The sequence below is a fragment of the Danio aesculapii genome, chromosome 5 (assembly GCF_903798145.1).
Source record: "Danio aesculapii chromosome 5, fDanAes4.1, whole genome shotgun sequence".
Classification (NCBI taxonomy): Eukaryota; Metazoa; Chordata; class Actinopteri; order Cypriniformes; family Danionidae; genus Danio; species Danio aesculapii.
In genome coordinates, this window is record NC_079439.1 from 45,728,653 (window position 1) to 45,755,561 (window position 26,909).

The window sequence follows — 26,909 nt, forward strand, 5'->3', positions numbered from 1 at the left end:
GGCTAAGAGTGCCGCATAGCGCTGCCATTGGTCAAGAAGTGACTTGAGTTTTGAAGAAGGAGGGTCGTGTATTTAGGGGTGGGGGTGAGCAGGCAGAGCTTGTTTTGCTGCAGTGTCTTTACATTAATGCTGCACTGGTCTCTCTCTCTCTCTCTCTCTCTCTCTCTCTCTCTCTCTCTCTCTCTCTCTCTCTCTCTCTCTCTGCGGAATGCGCACTGCACTGGCGGGTGAGCAGAGCGTCGGGCGTTACAGAGGGATCGAGATCTTCTCTCACTCAGTCCTCGCTTGAGTGCTCAGGTTTAGGCAGAGTGCCTTCGGAATCAGTCTTAATAAAATCTTTCATAAAAAAAACTTTCTGTAAAGCCACAAAAGACCGTTTTAACCCTTTCCACGCAATATTTAAGGGTTGAATAGCTCTTTATTACTCTCAAAGAGAGTGCTAGTCCCGAGGAGTTGTCTCTGTGAGCGCACATTTCTTCCGTCCAGGAAAATGGCCAAGGATGATAAGAACGGCTGGAAGGAGTTCTTCTGGAACCCGAGGACCCGCGAGTTCTGCGGGAGGACCGCGAGCAGTTGGGGTAAGACTACCTAACAGGACATATGCCAATTAGTTTCACATATTTGTAAATTAAATGTATGCTGATGAGCCGCAGTCGTTAGTACATCGAGTCTCACTGTGTATGTGCAGAGAAGTTACAGTGAAGATCGCTGTCCGCGGTGCTGAAACTCCAGTTGCCGGTTACAGGCTCTATGCGTCGCATGCGTTTCTGTTCGTCGCCTGTTTTAGCTGTAAAACTTTATACGATACAATTTGAATGATGTTATGTCAGTCAACTGGCGCAAATTTATCTCAGCTGTAACTGTGATCACTGATTGCTCGGTTTTGCTGGAGTTTGCAGATAAAACGTTGAATGTGCTTCTTCAGCCAATGAACAGCGTGGAGAAATGCAGTGTCGAGTCACTGCACAACTCCACAATGCGCCTCAGGCACTGTGCCTAAATACAGGCTTGTGTCAGTATTTCCCGAACTGCGTTCTGTAGAATCATTATATCTGCAAAGAAAAGTATAACATCTGCTCTAAACTAAAACCTTACTATATATGCTCAAGTAAAGTAGAATTAAAACAACAAAACAGTCATGCTAACAAAATCAAAAGCATGATTTTTTATTTATCATTTATTTAACAACTGTTTTGGTTGGTTACATACATACATTTGAACTTTTCTCTGTGCGTTGAATTGATAATTTCATAATTCCATGCTCATTATGTTATATTTGTTTGTTTTGTGTTTTGTTTCGCGTACAAATATGCGTACAGAAGGGCTGGATGTTGTATTAAATCGGTTTAACTTATATTTATTGCATTGTTTTACACACAATTTGTGTGTTAAGCTGAGCAACCTTCACATTTGCTAGAGAGGCCAAGTCTTTTGGACTCTAAGCCTCATTGTGCCACCTGTATCATTGCAGGTAATTTTTATCACAACAAATTAATTTCAATACCTCAAATATATTGTATGTGAACAGAATTATAATTTAATGACCTCAAGGAACAGTAAAACAAAACATGCAATCATCATTTCTAATACAGTGCCTACATCATGAATAATCTGCCTTTAGTAGTGAATGAGACCTTTCCAACAACAAGAGCCGCATAAAAGAACTTTAGCCCAGAGTACATATTGTTGCGTTCTGTCTTTTACAGTGACATTGAGATGATTTAATCTAGCCAAGGGCCATTTTAAGTGTGTGTGTGTGTGTGTGTGTGTGTGTGTGAGGGGGTTTTGTGAATTAGTGTAAGATGTAATCCTTTACTAATAGGCTCATTGGTTGCCTTGGTGAAGCTGTCATGTGGAGACGCAGCCTATTCAAGGACCGTAGATTAATTCTGTAACCGAATGCGTCTTTTAATCAGGGTGTGATGGCATTAACATCTACGGCACTCCAGAATTGCCCCTCAGGCATCTATAACTCAGCTGTCAATGCTCTGGGAGTCTGTGTGTTTGAGTGAAAAAAATGCCAGATCACTGCCTTAAGAAATAAATGTATGCCAGCACATTTTGCTCTAGGGAGTTCTGTGTGTGCCACCTCACTTTGTGTGCACGCACGCACATGTGTGTGTGTGTGTGTGTATGTGTGTGTGTGTGTGTGATGCTCTGAGGACTAGCTGCCTAGTTAAGCCAGCATGCTCTCTAAGACTCCTTAATTAGTCTATTTTTGTCTGTGCCCAAACCAAAGTGAACCTGTGTATGCTTAGATTCTTTAACAAAGTACATCCTCATTACTGGGGCTTAATAGTGACCTATGCAGCATGGAGGAAGCTGCAGGTACGTTTATACAGCTGTGCCTCAAAACTAAACACATCCCAGGATGCTTTCAGGACTCGTTAAGGCACACAGGAGTCATTACCTTCAGATAAAAGCACTGAAAGCTGATCTCACCACAGCCCTTTGGAGAGTCAATAAAACCTGTGTTCCATCTTGCTGTAAAACATGACTTTTGCAAAGGTCTTAATTCAATCTCCAAACTCCTCCAGAGACTTTTACAGCTTGTACCAAAGCATACAGTTGCAGAAGATCCAGGGGCTTCCTGGAAATTAACCACGTAGAAAAGATCTCATAAAATATTTACTTGAAATTCAAAAACAATTGGTGTTTTCCCTTTCACAGAGTATTTCCTTTTCTTTTTCTCAGTGTGAATGTTTTTTTTATTCCTACTGTGCCTTTGTGGAAAATCCACACATGTCAAGCGTTCACCACAGAGTCACATTCAAAAATGACTTTTGCTGCTTGTTCAAACTACATATATTTAAAATGAGTTAAAACAACACGAGTTTCTTGGCACAACTTAATTGTTTTTTGTTCAATCCACTTAAATTTGCAAAAACTATAAGGTTAAATTAATCAATTTGGGTTGGAACAACATGAAGGAATTGTGTGGAGGCCAGCATTTTTCAGTGTTTAGATGTCAGTTGCACTGTAAAACCTGCAGGGTTTCACACAATTCCTTCATGTTGTCTCAACACAAATTGATTAACTTAATTATTTTGAATATAAAACGATTAAGTTGACGAATTGTGTTGATTTAACTCATTTTAAAGAAGTACTTTGAACAAACAGCAGAAATATTTGAAATGAGTGAGAAGCTCATACAGGGGCATTTTAAGCCCAGTATCTTGAATTTTAGGCGCATATTACTGCATTTTATATGCTTCATCACACAGTGAGCTGTTCTCCTGGATCACGTTTATCACCAATCAACTGTATTAATTGCAAGATGAACTACAGAGGTAGTAATTGGGCATTCTGAGTGTTTTAACTACCTTAAAGTGTAACTTTTTATTTTTCTCAAAACTAATTAATCTGATTAGCACATTAAATTGTAAAAGCCCTAATATTACTTTGAAGTCTTTTGAAAGTATTGAGCTCCTTTTTGAACACTGCAGTGTACAGGGCTGCCGTGTACAATTGCAAAGATTAAAATGAATTCAAATATACTAAGTATATACAGCAGTCCAGAGAGCAGTGGAATACAATAGTTGGCTTTTATTGTCATTTAAACAATATACAGTGCAGTATACAGTGAAACTAAACAAATGTCCTCCAGGACCAAGATGCTACATCAAACAACATAAACTGACAACATAACACAGGACTGTGCAATACTATAACAAATCTAGAGAATGAAATAAAATAGAACAAGGTAAACTAAAATAAAAATAAAAAATAAAATGAGAATATTAATAAGATTATGAAACATGATCAAACCATGTTTATTGGTAACCTAATGAATTTAGGACAATACACTCATGTAAATAATCATTAAAATAATCTTTCAGTTACATTGAGTAGAGTTAAAATGGATTGGGTTAGGTGACACGGTGGCTCAGTGCTTAGCAGCACTGTTGCCTCACAGCAAGAAGGTCACTGGTTTGAGTTTCAGCTGGGCCAGTTGGCGTTTCTGTATGGAGTTTATATGTTCTCCCCATATTCACGTGGGTTTCCTCCGGGTGCTCCGGTTATCCCCACAATTCAAAGACATGCTCAATACTGTAGGTAAATTGGATGAAACAAATTGGTCGTAGTATATGAGTGTGTGTGTGTGTGTGTGAATGCGAGAGTGTATATATGTTTCCCAGTACTGTGTTGTGGCTGGAAGAGCATCTGCTGCATAAAACTTATGCCGGAATAGTTGGAGGTTCATTTTACTGTGGCAACCCCAGATAATCAGGAACTAAGCCAAAAAACAATGAATGAATGAATGAATGGATTGAGTTAATAGTTTTTAGTCTACAGTTACTACCTCTTTCAGTTTTCTGATTTGTCCCCAATTAAATTTGTTGTAAACATAAGGACTGCCAAATACAAAATTCATAACAGAAACATAATAGAATACATACAGTAGAGTTCAGTACATACATGTAGAATTCAAAAAGAAATAAGTGCGTTCAATACCTGCAACACCATCATCACAATCAAGGGGATTCAAATAAGGCAATCAAAGAATGTTTATACCTATTCAGGTATATTTTGCTATATTTAATTGGAACATTATAACATCTACCCGAGGGAGGCAGATTATATTCAAGACATGAGAGGTATCTGCAATTATGTTTTCATTACCTATGGTCATTTCAGAGAATCAGGGGTCATACTCCCTCACCCCCATCACTTTCATTGCTGTATGAACCAGTCTATTTACAGCTGAAGTCAGAAGTATTAGCCCCCCTTTGATTTTTTTTTTTTCTTTTATAAATATTTCCCAAATGATGTTTAACAAAGCAATGAAATGTTCACAGTATGTCTGATAATATTTTTTCTTCTGGAGAAAGTCTTATTTGTTTTATTTCACCTAGAATAAAAGCAGTTTTTAATTTTTATTAACCATTTTAAGGACAAAATTATTAGCCCCTTTAAGCTTTATTTTTTTTCGACTGTCTACAGAACAAACCATCATTATACAATAACTTGCCTAATTACCCTAACCTGCCTAGTTAACCTAATTAACCTAGTTAAGCCTTTAAATGTTACTTTAAGCTGTATAGAAGTGTCTTGAAAACTATCTAGTCAAATATTATTTACTGTCATCATGACAAAGATTAAATAAATCAGTTATTAGAGAAGAGTTATTAAAACTATTATGTTTAAAATGTGTTGAAGAAATCTTCTCTACGTTAAACAGAAATTGGGGGAAAAATAAACAGGGGGGCGAATAATTCAGGGGGGGGGGTAATTTTGACTTCAACTGTATGTCTGATTTTAATTAAACGGACATGTTGACAAATCAATTCTGTAACATAAATCCCTCTATAAAACAACATGAGTACCCTCTGTCCAACACCAAACACCCAGAGTCTTTGCAAGAAATAAAGACTCTAACTTTAACTCTAACAAGAAATTTGACATTCAATTTATGTGCATTCATTACAAATTTACCGACAGAACAGGAAATTGATATTGGGAAGTAATAGTGGAGTGAGCGCTGTCTTTGTCTGCATCAAAGCTGTGTGTGCATGTGTGTGTGTTTCTCTGAAGTGTTTGATAGTATGGTGGTCCGGCAGGTTTGGTGGATTTCTGAACTGAAAGAGATCTAAAGAGACGGGCTTCATGTCTGTATTAATGGAGGTGAACATGCAAATAACAGATCACAGCAGCACATTCTGTTCCTCTCTTTCAGTCTCTGTGCAGATTAGAGGGTTGAAAGAGAGAGGCTGACTTTCATCATGGTGAGAGACAGATAAAGAAACAGAAGAGCACTGATAGTGTATCACTCTCACCCGAACACACGCGCACACACAGATACAGAGAACGTGAGGATGTCCAGCACAGCTAATGAGGATGTACCACATTTTAACCCTATAACCAAGTGCAGCAAGTAATACAGGTACTTGGTATCCTGACAGAGATGGTGGTTATTTGAGGCTCGCCTGCTGTGAGATTACGTGGCGCTTAATGGTTTGATTATTTGGGCTTTGTTGGCATTTCTCATTTACTGTACACCAAAGGTCATGGCTATAAATTGATAATGACAAATATGTAAGCAATATGGTACAAGAGATGCCAGAAAATGCCTTCAGCTGTGACTTACAGTATTCACAATATTGAATCCCATAGAACAGTATTGCTTTAATAAAATTACTCCATGCTATAGAAGTATTAAATACAAAAAAATATTAATTTTTAATTATTTTTAAATATTAATATTAAATAATAATACTTCCTGACAGTGACAGTAATCAGCAGTAGAATGTTCTAGTGTAAAGGTTCATTTTCCATCTTTTAGTTAAAAATGGTTTATGACAGTGTTAGTTGTTAATGTGATTAAACATTGCAAACTGATTAAAATAACCTATCATTCCTAAAATATTCATTCATTCATTTTCTTTTCATCTTAGTCGCTTTATTAATCCGGGGTTGCCACAGCGGAATGAACCGCCAACTTATCTAGCACGTTTTTATGCAGCGGATGCCCTTCCAGCCACAACCCATCTCTGGGAAACATCCACACACACACACTCATTCACACTCATACACTACGGACAATTTAGCCTACCCAATTCACCTGTACTGCATGTGTTTGGACTGTGGGGAAACCCACACGAACGCAGGGAGAACATGCAAACTCCACACGGAAATGCCAAAGGATCCAGCTGAGGCTCGAACCAGCGACCTTCTTGCTGTGAGGCGACAGCACTACCTACTGCGCCACTGCGTCGCCCCCTTCCTAAAACAGAAAACCTTTAGTTCAGAACTGCAAGTTTTTACACACACCTATGCACATTAATGTTATAATTGCATTAGAAGAGTTTTTTAGAAGGGCCTCAAAATGTGGTCAAAACGTGGTCAGTCATACTTCCTTATGCAGATATAAAACAGTTTGTTTTGAAGAAATGCATAGTCCATAGAATGGAAATAGAATTGTTTAAAGAGAATCGCTGGATGAGGCAGTCGTAGCTGTGCCTTATTGTTAATAAACACAGCAATTGACCAATCAGCATCAAAGACTGCAACTAACCATTGCATAGTATATATACACACCACTGTTCAAAAGTTTGGGCTCAGTAGGATTTTTAAATGTTTTAAAATAAGCTTCTCCTGGTCACCAAGGCTGCATTTATTTAATCAAAAATACCGTACACACTGTAAAATTGTGAAATGTATTGCACAATAAAAAAACTGTTCAAAGGTAGTTCGTTATTCATAATTCATAAATTATTCTAGTGATTTTAATGATGAATTTTCAGCTTCATTAATCCAGTCTTCAGAGTCATATGATCCTTCACAAATCACTCTAATATTAATGGTAATTGTCATTATTGTTATTATTAATTATTATAATAATATTCTTATTAATAGTAATAGTAATAAAAGCAATAATGACTGAAGTAATAATTTCATGTGAAACTACATACAATAAGTAACAAAAAAATTTAATAAATGAGTTTTTAACAATTTAACCATTTGTTTTTTTTACATTTAGTAAATGCCGCCTTGATGAACAGAATCATATTATTCAAATTATTAAATAGAATGAATAATTTAAAAAAATTTATGATTCTAAAAGTGATTCCAACAAGTTGGATTCTGTTTTGTTATGTAGTTATACATGCGAATTTTCCTATTCTCAATAAATCTGTGCCACCAAGAACAACATTTTTAGATTGTATTTTTTAACTCCTAATGTCACTAGTTAACACTATCAATGCATTTTTTTCAACACATGCCATAATTTCTTAATTATCAACCACTACCAAATGGTAGGTTTATGGAATTAATACATATACTGTGAAAAATCTAAAAACATGAAGTGTAACACAAATTTATTTAAAAAAACATAACCAAAATAAAAAATTTTTTAATACTAAATCATCTTTATTTTTTTAAGTATGCCATAAAATATTTCAGTTTCTCATTTAACACATTTTCTTGTTTTTTTTTTTTTGTAAACCAGCAAAGCTGTGTGTGTAAACCATTATTTTAAACAGTCATTCTTTAAATTACTTTAACTGTCATTATTTAAAACAGTCAAAATATGCTCAGCCATTTGATAGAGCAGGCAGTTAAAGGGTTAAACGTTTTAAATGTTCATTATCAATATTGTTCCTGGTTTAAATAGGTTTAAATAAAAAAAGCGGCACTCAGCGTCATATGGGATATGGTGGAAAAATCTCTTTGGGTTCCCCGAATAACCATTTCTCCAGTGTTAAGAATATTTTCATGATCTAAAGAAACATTTTGAATGAATGAATGGAAAGTGGAAAGAAAAGGTTTCATAGATGTTCAAGTTTCTTTGTCAAAGCATTAATGGAATAAATACCCTTTTAGTGAACCATTAAAACCACTTTCAGAATGATCTTTCCCCGAGCTGTTGAACAATGCATGCATTCACAGCCATCATGTCATTTTGTTTGTTTCGCTGAACTGGGCGGGTTGTATGACGTTTGACGTTCTGGGGCGGGGTTTGCATGATGCGCTGCAAGCTACTAGCCCGACAGTGGAAACTAGACATGATTTCGGCCTCACTGCTCAACCTCCCGGGCAATTGGCTCGGCCTGGCCCAATAAAAGCCCTGGCGCGCACTGGCCCTACAGTGGAAATGCAGCTATTGAGTCTCTACCTGGCCTTAAAGAGCAAGATGTGTTTCAAAATGCCACAACATTACACAGCCATGCTGAGATTTAATAACATCTAATGAGGCATCTACTGTATATACTCTATATAAGACTGGGAACCACCCATACACACTCATTCACACACATATGCTAGGGACAATTTAGCTTACCCAATTCACCTATACTGCATGTCTTTGGACTGTGGGGAAACCGGAGCACCCCGAGGAAACTCATACCAGCATGGGGAGAACATGCAAACTCCACACAGATGCCATCTGACCCAGCCGGGGCTCAAACCAGCAACCTACTAGCTGTAAGGTGATAGCGCTACCCACTGCACCACTGCGACACCAACAAAAGAAGATATTTTGAAAAATGTTGGAAACGACTTCCATTGTATTTCTTTTTCCAGAATAAAGAAACTCAGATAGATTTTTAACAAGTGAACAGTGAGTAAATGATGACAGGAATTGTACTTTTTTGTGTGTGAACTATCCCCTTAAGACCCATTTCATATTGGGTTCAACAGAAAATATTATCTCATCGGGGTTTGGAACAACTTGCAGGTGCATACATTTTCATTTTTGGGAGAGTTATCTTTTGTGGCAACATTTTTACCTCCCCTTTAGTCTCTTTTACTCATCCACTGCATATTTTTTACTCTATCTGCAGGTGTATGAGCACACTCCGTGGTGTGTGTAACTCTAGCCTGTAGAGTAACCTCACAGTGCCCTGCTGCTATCTGTGGAGATCCGGTGTCCTCCTCCCTCAGCCCAGGGCAACCTGATCAACTGTCCCCACAGGCCACACTGCGGCCTGAAGCTCAGGTGTCCTGTATAGCTTAATGAGCTCTGATCCTGCTGTCCACCAGAGCTTACAGCACACATATATAGTATGGCCATCATATAAAGTGTAAATGTACACCTACAGAACATACACACCGCGGCTTTCCCTATGGAAACGCCAGAGCCTGATCTGTCCAAAAGCATGCATTATTGATTATGCTGGGGAAGTACAGTACATTCTTATTATGAAGGCAAATAGATGAGGTTATTCAAATAATTAAGCAATTTTAGGAAGTGTTTTTGTCCTGCAATGTGCTATACACTGTCATGCAATGTTTTTGTTGTGTATATATATATATATATAATAGTAACATTTTCTAAGGAAATCCTGGATGTCCTGGATATATATATTAAATCTGCTCTTTTCATTTGGACTATTTAATTACAAAGTTGAAAAAATATAAAATTTCACAAAAATAATTTAAGAAATGTTTCTTGATCAGGGTTACAGAAACTTTTTTCTATAAAGGGACAAAAGTAAACTTGGTTGTGGGCCAAATATATACCAAACCATGTATATCAAATTTGCCATGGGTAATTTTCTAATTTATTTGTTAATATTTAAAAAACAACTAGAAAACGGTACTTACTTTGATGTGCTTGCAGTTTGCTGACAGTAAAGTCTGATTCATTTACAATATTTAATTGAATCATTTAATTTCAGTTTTTTTTTTTTTTTTTTTTTTTTTTTTGTATTTTGTTTTTTTGTAGATCAGCAATCTGTCAAAGGCATTCGCCCCAACCACCTCCCTATCATTCTCCCTTTCTTTTCAGATAGGGAGCTACTTTGGGCATCTCTGTTCTTGATCATCAAATCAGCATTTATTTTGTACAACGTAATTCATCCCTGTAATTCAAAGCTGAATTTTTAGAGGTCATTTCAGTGTCGCATAGTCCTTTGGAAATCATTTTATATTCAAATAGTAAAGTTTTTAAATTGTACTCATGTTTCACAATGTTTCTTATAACCAAGGCCTGAATGAAAGGAATCAGAATGCAGTAAAACAGTGAAGACTTGACGAAACCGTGGTGTATATGATTAGTATTAAATATTTTAGTTAATATTTAAAATTAAACTTTAAACCATTTTTAATATATATTAAAATGGCGAAAACCAGTAACTTACACGTATATTTGAATGGTAGTATAATTGTTATTCAATCATTTTTTTTAAATCAGTACTGTACTACAGTAACATACAGTACAATACTGTATATTAAAAAAGATAAAATGATATAATTTATAATGGAAAGCTATATCAGGCAGCACAGTGGCTCAGTGGTTAGCACTGTCCCCTAAGACCCCCACACAGTCCCAAGACATGCAGTATAGGTGAATTGGATAAACTAAATTGACTGTAGTGAATTAATATGAGAGTGAATGGGTGTGAATGTGAGTGTATGGGTGTTTCCTGGTACTGGGTTGTGGCTGGAAGGACATCTGCTGCGTAAAACATATGCTGGAATAGTTGGTGGTTCATTCCGCTGTGACGAACCCTGATAAATTATGGACTAAGCTAAAGGAAAATGAATGACTGAATGCATGCAACACTATATCACAATATTTTCTATTATCCGGGACTGCCTAAAATGAAGCAAAATACTGTAAAAAAACTGTAAAACACAATCAAAATGGCCATTTATTCTGTCATATGTCATCATTTATTTGTTTTGTTGATTGAGCCAAAGAAAATTAAGTAACAATAAAGTAAAACAAACAATTTAAATACATGTTATTTATATGTATATGTATTTTATATGTACAGTTGAAGTCAGAATTATTAGCCCCCCTGTTTATTTTTTATCTAATTAGGCAAGTTATTGTATAACGATGGTTTGTTCTGTAGAATATCAAATAAAAATTTGCCTAAAGGGGCTAATAATTTTGTCCTTAAAATGGTGTTTAAAAAGTTTTAAAAAAAGTTTTTATTCTAGTCGAAATAAAAAAAAATAAGACCTTTTCCAGAAGAAAAAATATTATCAGATATACTGTGAAAATTTCCTTGCTCTATTAAACATAATTTGGGAAATATTTAAAAAAGAAATAAAATCAAAGAAGGGCTATCAATTATGACTTCAACTGTTCAACTTCAACAGCAAGCACAGTATATAAGCAGTTTAAAATCTTACTACAACTTCCCATGCTGTAACTAGGTATGTTTGTCTGAGAAAAAATAAATAGATTAATTATATATATATATATATATATATATATATATATATATATATATATATATATATATATATATATATATATATATATATATATATATATTCTGGATATTACCCACCATTCAAAATTGATGTCTCATAAACAATACTCTAATTAATTATAAATGACTTCCTCTTTTATTAACATCAGCAAAGACATCAAAAACAATTCCCAATAATCTAAACCACACTGAAGCGTTGACATTACATATCTCATGATGAAACATCACTCTGTCTTTCTCCCTATCAAATATGTCAGGCCAAGCACCTGTAAATCTATTCCACACAATTGTGTCCACATACAGTAATAATCAAGAGTATGATGAATACTTAAGTCAGCAGTGTTTGAATGAATGCTTTCAGAGACATAAAGCTACGCTGCTGTTTTAAAGCATGTATTCTCTGAAAATCCCTCTTGTGATTTAATCTGGCCTCCTCTCCTCCTTCTGTCATCATCACTCCACCTTTCACCCCTCTTAACCCACACCTGCCCCGCTCTAATTCAGTTGTCACAGAGCAGACATTTACCAGGCAGGATTACCGGACTTCCTGTAAGGGAAATGTGTGCGTAAAAGTGTGAATGCACGCAAGTGAATGTGTGTATAAATATATGAATGAGTGGAGGAGATTGGGTGCTGTGGTAAAAAGTTAAGAGGATTAGGCTACTAGTCTTGTCTCTTTTCCAAGTTACATCAGTAGAAGTATACGCTCAAAAAATGACATTTGCTGTTTGTTTAAACCACTTATTTAAATTGAGCTGAAACAACAATAAATCTACTACTTTAATCTGAAAAATCTAATAAATTAACTTAATCCCTTCATGCTGTCCAAACATAAATCGATTGTGTGGAACCCAGCATTTTTTACAGTACAGAACAATCACATGATTCCCTCCATCGACCCTCACCCATCATGGCCTCCCAATCATCCCCATCCACTGAATTGGCTCTATCATTGTCTCTCACTCCACCAATAGCTGGTGTGTGGTGAACACACTGGTGCCGTTGTCCCGTGTCTGCTGTCGCATCATCCAAGTGGATGCTGCACACTGGTGGTGGAGTGGAAACCCCCCTCTCATGATTGTGAAGTGCTTTGGATGTATGGCCATACATGATAAATGTGCTATATAAATACACATTACTTACTTATTAAATGGTCAGCATATTCTGCATGTCTAACAAAAACTACCAATTTTTTATCTTATTATATTATATACTATTAATTACTTTTGTGTGTAGGAATAAAAAATATTTCGTTCATTGAGTCAGTACAGGTCAAACACACACAACGTTTAAGGAATAAAAAGGAATTGTTTGAAAAGATTATGCAAGATGCCTATAGACTGCTATGCGGATTTGATTCTTTGGAGTTTGGTTGTCAGATGGAAAGAGTACTGAAACAACTCAAGCAAAACTACCATTACTTGCCAAAAAAAAAAAATAGATAAGTAGATCATCATCAACTCAAGGTATGAGTAAAAAGTAGCCCTTCTAATAGTACGCTGTTAAAACCTTATCGCATTCAAATTAAAAATGCAGCTTAAATAAGTGCCATTTTCTTTTCAAAGGGATTGTTCACTCAAACATGAACATTGGAAGTCAATGATTACAGGTTTACATCTTTTATTCAAAAAAACTCCTTTTGTGTTCAGTCAGACAGGCATGGAACAAGTGAAGGGGAAGTGAATGAAAGGAGAATTAATAATTTTTTTTGGGGGGGGTGAACTGTCCCTTTAAGGGTGTTTTAATTATTTGCCATTCATGGACTACACATTTAAAACGTGAGGTTAATTTAATGTGAGAACACAACACATTAATATATGCACCTATAATAAACCAACAGAATGCAAGTTGATAAACGTACATGCTTGTACATTCATGTAACATAAAATAAATAAATAAATAAATAAATAAATAAATAAAAGGGGGCAAAAATCTAGCTTTAGCGATATGTTGACGCCTAGGTTATGCACTTGAACTCTGATTAACAAGTGTCCAGTAGTTGATGTTGCAAACCAAGTTTATGCAGCACTGATAGAATACATGCAATTTATTGAAGATTAGCCAAACTGACTTGGGAAGCTGACAAACTCCAATTAAAGGAAAGTCTGTTCATTCAGCAGCCACATGTGTAACATCTCAGTGTGCAGTCGGTCATACAAGACCAACTCAGTTTTATTATACACAGAAATATATATATATAAAAAAAAAAGATAATTCTGCCCTAAAAATAATGCCTCTTATGCTCAAATAACATTAAATAAAATCATATTTTAGACTGACTTTAACAGCTTGCGATTGGCTCCTTTATTTAGAAGATGGGACCTATTACAACATATTGTGCACATGGCATTTTTCTGTTTTGAGTCTTTGCCACAAACTTGCAATCATAAAACTATACCCTGTTTCTATAGTATTAAATATAATTAATATAATAATATAATAATATAATTAATATAATAATATAATAACATAGTATATTATACCTATATATATATATATATATATATATATATATATATATAGTATTATATATTATATATTGTATAGTATATATAACTATAATAACTATAGTACTGAATCAAATGTATGACCTCTACTACATGTTACTAATATTAATGTTTTGGGTTTGGATTAATGTTTTATCTATTTCAAAAATGCTGTTCCACTTGGCCTGTAGTTGGTGACAGTGGGAGTAATAATTTCTAAAAAGCTACTGTATCTGTCAAAACTGCTCAGTGGTATGTAAAATATGGGTTATTTTGGTTTAGTATGATAGTTAAGTTGTAATCTGTAAATTGTAAGTATAATAATAATAATAATAATAATAATAATAATAATAGTAAATTATTATCATATAAAAATAATAATAGAGCCAGCAGTCAAGTAAGATATGTATATATTTCAGTGATAAGTTTGACCAGTGTTTCAGAGACATTTTATATTTTGCATTTAGTTTCCAAGATCTTTTTTATTGTTTGCTTTTGAAGTTTGTTTATTTGAATGTGTGTATTTTTGCAGGTCTGATTCTGCTGTTTTATCTGGCATTCTACATATTCTTGGCTGGATTATTTTCTCTTACCATGTACGTAATGCTGCAGACCCTCGATGACCACAGGCCAACATACCAGGATAGACTTTCAACTCCAGGTAACACACACACACACACACACCCACACACACACACCTGCTCATCCATGTCTACATGTATATAATATGTGTTCCACTTGATCATTATGTTAATTATAACCACAATAACCTGTTTCCGGACACCTTTTGCCATCTATAAATTGCAATTAACTGACCGTTCACTATTTGGGCCATTCATTAACCTCTCTGATTTTCAAAAATATAATAAATGCAAGCAAGCCGACACTCACAGCCGCTGCCTGTTTCTTTCTCTCCTCTTTAATGTTTATTTGATGTTTTGCAGGGATGATGATCAGACCTAAGGGAGAGCAGCTGGAGATCGCTTATACCACTGAGTACACGGAGACCTGGGAAAGATATGTGCAGGCCCTCAATAACTTTCTCTCACGTGAGTTTTTTAACAGCCCTAATGCTGTATGTATTATGCAGTAAATATAGACGTTATGCATTTAATTAAAGCTACTGTATTTAACTTCTGGAAATCTAGCGGTTAATAAATGAAGAGTTTACATGCAAAAACCTCTACATGCCATCTGAAATTTTTCTAAAAAATGAGCATTTTTATCAGGCTCTTGTGTGTATGTTCAGTAAAGTAACTTTTATGGCGAAGAATAAGTCCTTTTCCTGGTCTTTAAAGTTAAATATCTCAACATAAACAAAGCAGGCTGAGAAAAATTGTCATTTTTGATGGAAATTTCAGATGGCACTTAGAGGTTTTTGCATCTGACCTCTTCAAATGTAACTGTCTGCTTCTTGCTAATTTTGTTCTATGAAGAGTCAAGCATAAACTTTGCACCTTGTATCCAACAGATCTAAAAATACTCTGAATATAGACACTTAATATAGGCTCACTGTAAACTGAAACACATAAACACTTTGGAAGATGGATTGAAGAAGTACTCATGTTTGTCGATTTGTAATGATTGTGTAGCAGACGTTTGCACAAAGTGATATCCTGTTGCTTCTTTTGTGCAGCCTACAACGACACAGTGCAGACACAGAAGAACTATGAGTGTAAACCGGATCAGTTTTTCATCCAGGAGGACAGCGGCGGTTTGAAGAACTTCCCCAAACGTTCCTGCCAGTTCAAGCGCTCTATACTGGAGAAATGCTCTGGGATCAGTGATCGCTTCTACGGTTATCATGAAGGCAAACCCTGCATCATCATCAAGCTCAACCGTGTAAGATGGGAAACACAAGACTTTTAAGAAGTTTAAGTCAGAAACTTAATATTTATCTTATCTTTTATATTCTTTTATATTCTTTAGACAATATAATATATAATATATATCTTTAGATAAATTTTATATTTATCTTTTCATTGTTGATGTTGAAATCATCTGCAAATTTCTGTGCATGACAAAACTCCAGAGCTTTTGGTGATAATCTTCACGTTTCTCATCGGCTGCTGCGTTTATCTGAACAGAAACATATGTGATTGCTTATAGGGTTCATTGATGCAAAGGAAAAAAATTTGCAAAAATAAATCTAAAGCATATACGGATCTAAATTTAATGGCTCTTTATTCATGATGGTATTTTTTTTTAATATATGAGCCGTTTTTGTAGCATTTTTTGCCACAATCACCTGTTAACCTCCAACCGTGATTTGTATAACGATGTGACATCACATGAAATCTGAATAATGGACAACAATCAAATGACAGGTTAACCAATTAGTTCCATTGCAAAAAAAAGTGATTTTCTTACTTAGATTTTTTTGTCTTGTTTCTAGTCTAAATATCAAAAAATTCTTAAATCAAGAAGCATTTTCTACATAAGCAAAACATATTGTCTTGTTTTCAGAAAATATATGCCTATTTAAGGGAGTTTTTCCTTCAAACAAGCAAAATAATCTTGTTTTTCCTTTTGACATGAGATAATTTTGCTTACCCCATAGGCAGATTATTTTGCTTGTTTGAAGGAAAAACTCACTTAATATTGGCATATTATTTCTGAAAACAAGACAATAGGTTTTGCTTATGTAGAAAATGCTTCTTGATTTAAGAATGTTCAGATATTTAGACTAGAATTAAGACAAAAAATCTAAGTAAGAAAATTTTGCAGTGAAAAAATTAAAATTCTGTTATTAATTTCTTACTCTCATGTCAATTCGATCCACTGAGACGATTGTTTATCTTAAGAGCACAAATGATCAAATTTTAGATGAAATTCGAGCGCTCTCTCGTCCACCATTGACTGCAAATGTTCTGAGACATTCAAAGTTCATAAAAGAAGCCAAAAAGACTTTATTGATTAACATTTGACCTGAAATCACAGAATCAAAGACTGCTTTATGATAAATAATTCATCAGAGTTGCTTTAGCTTTCTATTGAGAAACAATTTGGCCTTTTTATCTCTCTCTATTTATTGTCTGCCTGTCTCCCTCTCTCCTTTCAATCTCAAATCTTTCAATCTTGCTCTTTTTTCTTTCTCTTTTTGCAGGTGATCGGTCTGTTGCCTGCTAAGGACGGTCAGCCTCCTTATGTCACGTGTGGTGCGAAGGTAAGAGCGCTCGGTTTCAGTCATCTACCGCTCTCTCGTTCTTCTTATCCTTCAGTCTTTCAGAAAGGGATTGATTTCAGGTTAAAGTTGCATGAGCCATTCAACAAGACCGCTGGATTCAATTAGCCGGTAATCAGAACTGCAGCCGGCTTCGCAGACAAGCTTCCACGACTGGCTATGAGCTGCGGATTCACATGCAAACAGATGAGAATAAGTTGTGACAAACATTTTAATGACTCAAATAACATCAGTCAATCGACAAGTGTTGTTTTTAATACTTTTACCTTTTAATACTTTATACTTTTAAAAGAGAACCAACATTTTTGTGAATTAATTTAAATAGGATTTGTTTCTAGCCCACTATAATGCTTAATGTTATCAGGTAACAAACTTTCATCTTTATTACGTTATTTTTTCTTTAATTCAAGTGAAGTTGAGCTTTATTGTCTTTCAGCTACATGTTTGGACATACAGTGTAATAAAATGTCATGTTTTGCAGGACCACGGTGCTACAAAAATGAATATAATCATACATAGGATTATACGTAAGAGCTATCTTAAACCTATTCTAACCTACTGGAGCAATAATCTATACTACACTGTACTATGAACACAACACTGGAGCTATCTTAAGCCTATACAAAACTAACCTTCTGGATCAATAATCTATACTAAATTATACTAACTACTAACTAAGCAACTAGTAATTTAGTAAACTAACGAGTAATTACTTATAACCTAAGTCAGACTATACAGTAGTTTCCCGGAGCTTTCTCAGTAGTGTATTCCCCTGGACATGAACCATCCCCCTGGTTTATGTGTGTTTTGGCTGGATATCAAGCAGTGTTTTAAAGCATCAATGCCATTCAGGCTCGTGCTGAAAAGTTTCTCAATCCAGTTCTCTGATCGATTGCAGTTTACTCTTGCATGCTTTTATCTTCCTCTGAGCATATCATGCCCTGACCCACCATTTCCCCATCTGCATTCTTCCTTTTTTGTTGTTGGTGTCATATCATTGTTGTTTTCAGTGTTGTTTCAGTGTTTGTTGAAAATGTATTATTTTACACACCATTGCTCATGATCTCCATTCATGTTTCATTTGTTTTGTTTTTTGTGTCTCATCTGTTCTCCCCTCCATTCTTGTCAGAAATACAAAGTTGGGAAAGATGAGTGGGTAAGAATAATATAGACAGAATAAAGAATAATCATTCTACAAATACAAAACATTCGCAATATACTTTATACAACAGCTTGGATATTCTGTAGTGTGACGCAGACTGCATTTTATCAAGCTGATTTGTGCCCCTGGACCACAAAACCAGTCATAAGTGTCCATTTGTCCATTGCTGCAAATTTTAGCTCCAACTTGCCTCAACACACCTGCAAGGATTTTTCTAGAAACCCTAGTAAAGCTGCGGTCACACCGGGCTTTGTGTGTGCGAAATTCTGTTGGATGGTGCTGCGAAAAGGGGCGGGATTAAACAAGATAATTAGACATTTAAAAAAGCGAGCGATTGCTTCATGTTTTGAATTTCTGTCCAGAGAGGTCGTGTTTTGATCCTCGATTGGTCTCACGCAGTCAAGTGATGCGATTTCACAGGTCAGAGTTCACCAAGTTCGAACTTTGCACTGCAGCTAACTGTGAAACTTAACGCATGACCCTGCGTTTCCGGTCTGACGCATTCACGTGCATATGAATGGAAGTCTATGGGAGAAAAAGCCCAGTGTGACTGCAGCTTAAAGCTGCAGTCACACTGGGCTTTGTGTGTGCGAAATTCTGTCGTACGGCGCTGTGAAAAGTGGCAGGATTAAACAAGATAATTAGACATTTAAAAAAGCGAGCGATTGGTCCATGTTTTAATTTCTGTCCAGAGAGGTCGTGTTTTGATCCTCGATTGGTCTCACGCAGTCAAGTGATGCGATTTCACTGGTCAGAATTCACCAAGCTTGAACTTTGAACCGCAGCGGCATGCGAAACTTGACGCATGACCTTGCGTTTCCGGTCTTTTGTATTCGCGTGCATATAAGTGATGTTTTATAAACAAATTTCAGGAGGAGCACGCGCAGAAGTTTCAGTATCAAATACGTCATTGACAATTATTCTATTATCCAATCAGTTCTTGACCAAACCCCTATATATACCAAAGCTGTCTTACCTGCAGCATCTTACGACTTTAGCATCCCTCCACCACCCCGTCACCTCACCTCTTAAGCATTACAATCCTGGGGGGAGCGTTCTGGGGCCGGGCTAGATACTTCGCTCGAATCCCTATTCCTCTCTGTTTCCTGATAAGAGGAATATCTCGAGTTTGGGTGTCTTCCCCGAGCTCAGAGCCCTCTCCCCGGACAGCACGCCAAATACGCTTTATTCTGAAACTATTGCAAATGTGAACTCGTGAAATGGAAGTCTATGGGAGGAAAAGCCCAGTGTGACCACAGCTTAAGAGCTTGATTAGCTAGCCCAGGTGTGTCTGATTGGGGTTGGAGCTGAAATCTGTAGGACACCGGCCCTCCAGCAACGAGATTGAGAACCCCTGATGTATGGTTTGTGAGGATAGGATAATATTTGACAGAGATAAAACTTTTTGAATACCTGGAATCTAAGAGTTCAAAAAATCTAAATGCTGAGAAAATCACCTATTAATTCAGGGGTCGGTCCTGGAGGGCCGGTGTCCTGCACAGTTTAGCTCCAACTCTGATCAAACACACCTGCTTATAGATAATTAGTGATCCTGGAGACATTGATTAGCATGTTCAGGTGTGTTTAATCAGAGTTGGAGCTAAACTATGCAGGACACCGGCCCTCCAGGACTGAGTTTGCCCACCCCTGTATTAAACTGTCCTATGAAGTAGCAATGCACATTACTAATAAAAGATAGAGTATGGATATACACTGTAAAAAAAGCAAGGTTCCACATGATCATTTTGTGTTGGGACAACATGAAGGAATTAAGTTAACTTATTAGTGTATACAAAATTTAAGTGGGTTGAACATTAAACAATAAAGTTGTTCCCCATAAACCTCAAGAATTGTGTTGTTTGTGTCTACAGTAGGAAAATTACAGAATTCATGAAACACGATGTGGTCTTAATATTCCAATGGTTTTGTCCTGTCATTTTGACTCATGCAATGTACATATACCCGTGCAGCTTTAAACTGGTTATGTTGTCCAGGGTCACATCTTCATGATACAATTAAAAGCTGCATATTTTAGCAGCAGAACATGAAATGATTATTCATAGATGGATCATATGCTAAATTATTGCAGCATAAGATCAACTCAAGGGACAATTACTGTAGTGTTTCTGAATATTTATTTAATATTTGTAGTAATACTGTAGCAGTTTGATATAAATAGCAGTGAATAGCAGTTTTGATATTAGAACAGGGTGATATTGATCAGATCAAACGCTGCGGTGAACTAATGATGTTTCTCTTTCTGTAGACTGATGATTCAGATAAACTTGGTGAACTGGCATACTATCCCCCTAATGGCACCTTCAACCTCATGTACTATCCATACTATGGCAAGAAAGCGCAGGTACTGTACAACACACACACACACACTTGTACGATGCACATTTAACAAAACAAAAAACAAAACAACTTGATGAGTTTTACTTTTTATTCAAAGTGAGTTCTGGATAGTTGGTGAGCTAGCAGATACCTTGCAATCTTAATATCTAAATTTAACACTATGCTCTTAAACAATGCTGGGTTATTTCAACCCAAAATTGGGCAAAATATGAACAAGCCCAAACCCAATAAAATTAGGCTATGAATTTTATTTAAAAATGTAGCCCAGTGGTTGGGTTTGTCCACATTTCATCCAATTTTAGGTTCAAATAACTCAGCATTTGCTGTTGGTAATAGAATAATGTTATTCATTGCTTTCTTTTCTGTAACTCAGAATTTCACCCCACAATGCAGAATACACATATTAATCATGTAAAAACATAAATGTTCAGATCAATGGCAATTTTAAATAGAATAAAACATATACTGAATGAAAATACTCTATGAGCATTGTATTTTCCCCTCATAGTGTCATTCTTTACTGTTTTAAAGTAAAGTATTTTTTATAAGTAGAGTATTGTCTTGCTTTTGTTATTGTGTGCGGCATGGGGTCATTTATAATCATTTCATACTGAAAAAGAGATCAATACATTTCTTAAATGTTTTATTGTTTCAATTGTTAAAAACACTGATTATTATGAACCTACAAACAAATTATTAATGTATTGTATTTGGCCCTATAATTTTAATTTGAAAATAAACTCAGCAGTTGGTTTTGTTCATGTTACCCAATTTTGGGTTAAACATTGTGTATTATACAGACAATGTACAACGTTTTAAGTCCAAAAAGTATTCAGAGACTGTTAAAAATAAGAACAACTCAGTTTAATTTAACTGTGTATGTTTAAAGAAACAAAAACAAAGGTAAGACTAGACATCACATGGGGTAAATCTATGGAATATACACTCACCGGCCACTTTATTAGGTACACCTTTCTAGTACCGGGTTGGACCCCCTTTTGTCTTAAGGTTTGAACTGCTGCAGATCGTCTTGACCATGTCTACATGCTTAAAAGCACTGAGTTGCTGCCATGTGATTGGCTGATTTTAAATTTGTGTTAATTGCGTTAAAAATGATGTAACTCACTTTGCAAATTAAAAAAAATATATGATAAATAGTTAAATGACTATCAATGTAGTCATAATTTTGGAATATTTGTTGTATTGTGTATTTCGGTAGTCATGTATCGTTAAAATTTTTGTCAGTACATACACCTTTGATGTACTTTTGTTTATTCTATTTAATTAAATTTAACAGAAAGTGACTTTAATTATATAGAGAGAGTAGGCATAACAAACCTGGCTTCGGACTACACCTTTTTCGGTAACTTTGGTTATATAGTTCACTTGTAAAATGATGGTAGTGAAAACTTAAAAAAATTAAGAAATAAATAATAATTAAATAGATTTTTTATTTTAATGTTGTGCTGTTTATAAATTTCCATTCAAATTATTAATTACATAATTATCATTTGATCTTATAAAGCTTTTTTGATTATGCAATCTAAAATAATATTAATAAATAAAAAAGTGCAAGAAAAAATGTCTGTGCACATTTTAAGTAATTTATGTGCATCTTTAAAATTTTCACCCAGTGTTTTTTATGCAACATTTAAATAATGCAACCCAATACAACTCCAATAAAAGGAGAAAACAGGGGTTTAAAACAAGACAGCTTTTATTAGACTAGCTTTAACAGCCCTTTTTGGCTGGTTGAACCATATATGGTGACTTCATCTACACTGATTACAATATATAAATGTACACACACAGGTATTTCAGAGTGATAAATCCTTCTAGCTTCTTCATTAGAATTAACTGAAACAACACAATTCTTGAGATTTGTTTGGGACAACTTATTTTATGTTCAATCCACTTAAATTTGTCAAAACCAAATAAGTAAACTTAAATGATTTGTGTTGGGACAACATGAATGAATTGTGTGGAGCCCAGCATTTCTTACAGTGTATAAAGGGATAATAAAACACCCAATAATGACTGTTCTCACACAGTTTCCCTCTGGTATCTTCCTCTTCTTCTTCTTCTTCTGCAGGTGAACTACTCTCAGCCTCTAGTGGCCGTTAAGTTCCTCAACATCACCAGGAATGAGGACGTCAACGTGGAGTGCAAAATCAACTCCAACAACATTCCCGAAGGAAGTGAACGAGACAAGTTTGCTGGACGAGTTTCCTTCACACTGAGGATCAACTCCAGAGATTGAACAGACAAGAGTGTGTTTTGTTTTGTTTTTGTTTTTTGCACGCACACACATACATATGCACACACACCGGTCCTCCCCATCTATTAGTGTACAATAATGTGTGGAAGGAACAGCTAGAAGTCTGACAGAACGAAAAATAATACTTCAAATATTTTTTCTTTTAGACTTTGAGACTAGTAAGGTTGCAAGTAGGAAGCAGGATTTTTTTGTGCGTGTTAAATCAGTGTGTGTGCGTGTGTGTTGAGAGTACAGCATTTATTTTTTGAACCAAAATTTAAATTGCATGCTCAGCTAGCAGAGCTGTTGATTAAAAAATATAACATATTATTCTGTTCAAGCAACCTTACCTAGTACCTTTTTAAAAAACATGCTTTCCTTAACTCAGTATCTCTGTTCATTTTGTTCAATTATTAATTTCAGAGCAAGCGTCAATGAGGTCAAGTGCTTTGCAGGCATGATCTTGTGTGTGTTTGGAGAATCTCTTGAGTTCTGGGATCGTTTGGCACATGTGTATCAGTCTGATTTGTGAGGAGGAGAGTTTACACCGACATAAAGATAACACTGCGCATGTCAGCTCTAGCACACATCAAAACTTGACCCATTCACAAACATTTCTGCATTCCTAATAGTTTGGCTCAGACTGTACTCTGAAGTGTGTCACGTTTCATTTCTCATGAGGCGTTTTTGTTTGTTTGTTTATATGTATAAATAGGTGTTTTGCAGTATTTTCCTTTCTTTGGTTTCTTAATTTTTTTCTTTTATTTGCATGTGTAACCCAGGTTGTCTCACATGGTGATGGGATGTAAGGTTTTGTATTGATTTGCACCAACAGAAAGGATTACAGCAGGTCTGGGTTCAGTTTGAAATCTGAATAATACAGTAGGTAGAAGAAGTATGGTGTGTGCGTGCATGTGTGTGTGCGTGAGAGAGAGCGTGATTACTTGTGGATTCCTGCATGTGCATGTGTGATTTCTTTGATTTCATCTCTTTTATGTTAAACTTTGTGCACAATTTACGTTCTGAGTATTTTTGACTTTTGTTGTAAGGGACTTTGAGCATAAGCATAGACACAGATCCGATAGAGAGACTCTAGAAGCAGGGACAGCAGATTTATGTTTCGAAGTGAATCCATCCCTGCATGAGTCAATAAAACAAAAACAAAAAACATGGTCACCAACCTCATTTCTCATGATTATTTTATTACATCTCATTTCTCTCTCTTTTTGTTGTTGTTGTTGTTGGGTTTTCAACACCATTACACACACCCCATGCTTCATGCAGAGAAGTGTCTTGTGTTTTCTGTCATACAGAGAACTGCTTCACACTGCTTGTGTGTGTCATGACAAGCGTCTGAGTGTGTATACTTCCTCTAATGCGCTAATCCTTTAATCTCACCGGATAATCCTAAATAGGTATGGTGCTGCACACCAACATTTCCACAAAAGCATCTATCTATCTATCTATCTATCTATCTATCTATCTATCTATCTATCTATCTATCTATCTATCTATCTATCTATCTATCTATCTGTCTGTCTGTCTGTCTGTCTCTCTGTCTGTCTGTCTGTCTGTCTGTCTGTCTGTCATTAAAAACACAATAGAAATCCTTGTAGAATTTATAATGGTTTGTTTTGGTTCTAATGGGAACTGTTATGGTCCATATGGGTCCCTACTCTAAATGTGTTGCCTTTTATTAGTGGCATGTTAAAATCCACTTATCTCTAATGTCCAAAAACAGACTAGAAACCATTAAAATGTGCTCATTTAGTTGATTAATTTGATGGTTAGTAATGTTTCTAATGGTATTTTCCTTTAACAATAATAGCAATTGGTTTTATTACTGTAGTTTTTACTGTGCTGATTACACTGCAAAAGTATATATTTACTTACCTAAGAGGTTTTGTCTTGTTTCTGGTTGAAATATCTGGAAATGTCGTGATTTATATTCTTAAACCAAGAAGCATTTCTAGAAAAATAAAAAGATATTGTGGTATTTTCAGGGGGAAAGCACAATTTAAATGTTTTTCCCCCCTTAAAACAAGCTAACTAATATGCTTGTGGTATAAGGTATATAATTTTCTAGATATTTTGCCTGGAAACAAGGCAAATCTCTAAGTAAATTTATTTAGTGTACTAGATCTGTTTTCTTTTCTCTAATATTTGGTTATGGCAAAATCATGGTTAATTTATACTGACCACAGTTTCACTACAAAAAAAAAAAAAAAGTTTTTTAATTTAAATAAAACCATGGTTAATTTTCATAAAGTTCATAACAAAACCCTTATACGTTCCGTAATCCTTTCTACTATTATTAACAAAGCATACATGCTAGCAAAGCCATTTGCCAAGTTGTATCACATGCTAGCTAGCTGACGGTGAGATAAAATGTCCACTTTTGAAAATGTAACTGAGGAATATTAAGTTTTGTGACAACTTATAACCTAAAGTCAACTCATTTAAACGTTTGCTTACTTGTTAGCTGGCTAACTATCTAAAGATCTAACTTTAATTACTGAAGAATATTCCAGATTTGTTCAATTGTTAACCAGTTAACAATATATAAACTGTCAACTCCTTTATTTTCAGTTGAGCGACTCGTTTGTTCACTTTCACATGTGCGTCTCTGTTTTGACCTCCGGTGTTTGTTATTGCATATTTTATGCGCGCGCACGGTGAGGCTGTTATCTGACCCGGGAGAGAAAGCTTCAAATCAACAAAATTAAATATTCATTTCTCTCAGGACTAAGATCGCATATCGTGGCTTCCCCCTGTATAATAGTTCACTCTGGAGAGAATAAACACCATCCTATCCATCCGCACACTATTTGCAGTACGCACAAACAGCCGAGGAAAACAATATTATGGTGCAGACTTTGCTGCATGCAGGCTCTGATATAACATTTTGAAAACTGCGCCCCTAGTGGAAATGTTGTGCTGTGCCTCTCTCTCACTATCATCTGTTCATACAGAAGAACAACTCATTTAATGTAATGTAAAATATTCTTCTGAAAAGCAATATATTTATATTTTGTGTCAGTTTCGTGTATAAAAAGATGAGAATGGCTTATGATGAAGAATATTGATGGCCTATTAGTATATATATTGGAATATATCTATAGACTGGAATGACTATATGTTTTAAAACGCAATACACTATATTTTAGTACTATATTTTCAAATAACCAATGTTTTTATTTCGTTGATCATTTATGAAAAAAGCATGTAACAGCTGGGAATGTATGACGGATATTAAGCTTTGCAGTGCTTATGTTAAACGTAAGGAGGTCACAAGACTTAATCAGCCCAAGAATGTAATAATTCATGTTCACTTTAATAGTCTGGATCTCACTGTAGCCTTTTTGAATACCAAAATGTATGCAACTTTTATGTTTCATGAACATACAGATGTAACATTAGCAATACCGGTCGTAGCGATCTGTAAGAAGAAATGCAGTTCATTCGGTATGGCTCAGTTTTCACACAGCGCTGATGAGAGCCTGAAATTATATTGACTAGTTAATTACATAAACACCTTACACTGTATATGTTCACAAGCTTACTTTAATGTATTGAAATAACAAACTTAATAAAATGAATAAAAAGTGCAGTGTCTCCTGCTTCATCCAATTTAACATGTTTGCTTGTGAATTAATTTTGAGATTGAGAATCTATTATTTTAAACTATATCTTAAATATACACACAAACCCCAACAGACCTTTGGGAAAGATTTTGTGAAACTAAAATTATTAATAACTCTTATCTTATCTTATTATATATATATATATATAT

The 26,909-nt window shown here is 35.3% G+C and overlaps 1 protein-coding gene across 2 annotated transcripts; it reads left to right on the forward strand.

Annotated features, from left to right (window-relative positions):
* The first annotated feature begins 217 nt into the window (after nucleotides 1-217).
* On the forward strand, nucleotides 218-26,721 carry atp1b2b (ATPase Na+/K+ transporting subunit beta 2b). Of its 2 annotated transcripts, XM_056458313.1 has the most exons (8): nucleotides 218-578; nucleotides 14,688-14,816; nucleotides 15,100-15,204; nucleotides 15,792-15,997; nucleotides 17,262-17,321; nucleotides 18,469-18,495; nucleotides 20,768-20,863; nucleotides 22,952-26,721. In XM_056458313.1, the coding sequence occupies exons 1-8, from the start codon at nucleotides 491-493 to the stop codon at nucleotides 23,117-23,119; spliced, it is 879 nt and encodes a 292-aa protein (XP_056314288.1). In that variant the 5' UTR covers nucleotides 218-490; the 3' UTR covers nucleotides 23,120-26,721. The 2 variants fall into 2 exon arrangements, with proteins under 2 accessions (XP_056314288.1, XP_056314290.1); XM_056458315.1 differs by lacking the exon at nucleotides 18,469-18,495 and having other exon boundaries at nucleotides 219-578.
* Nucleotides 26,722-26,909: the final 188 nt, after the last annotated feature.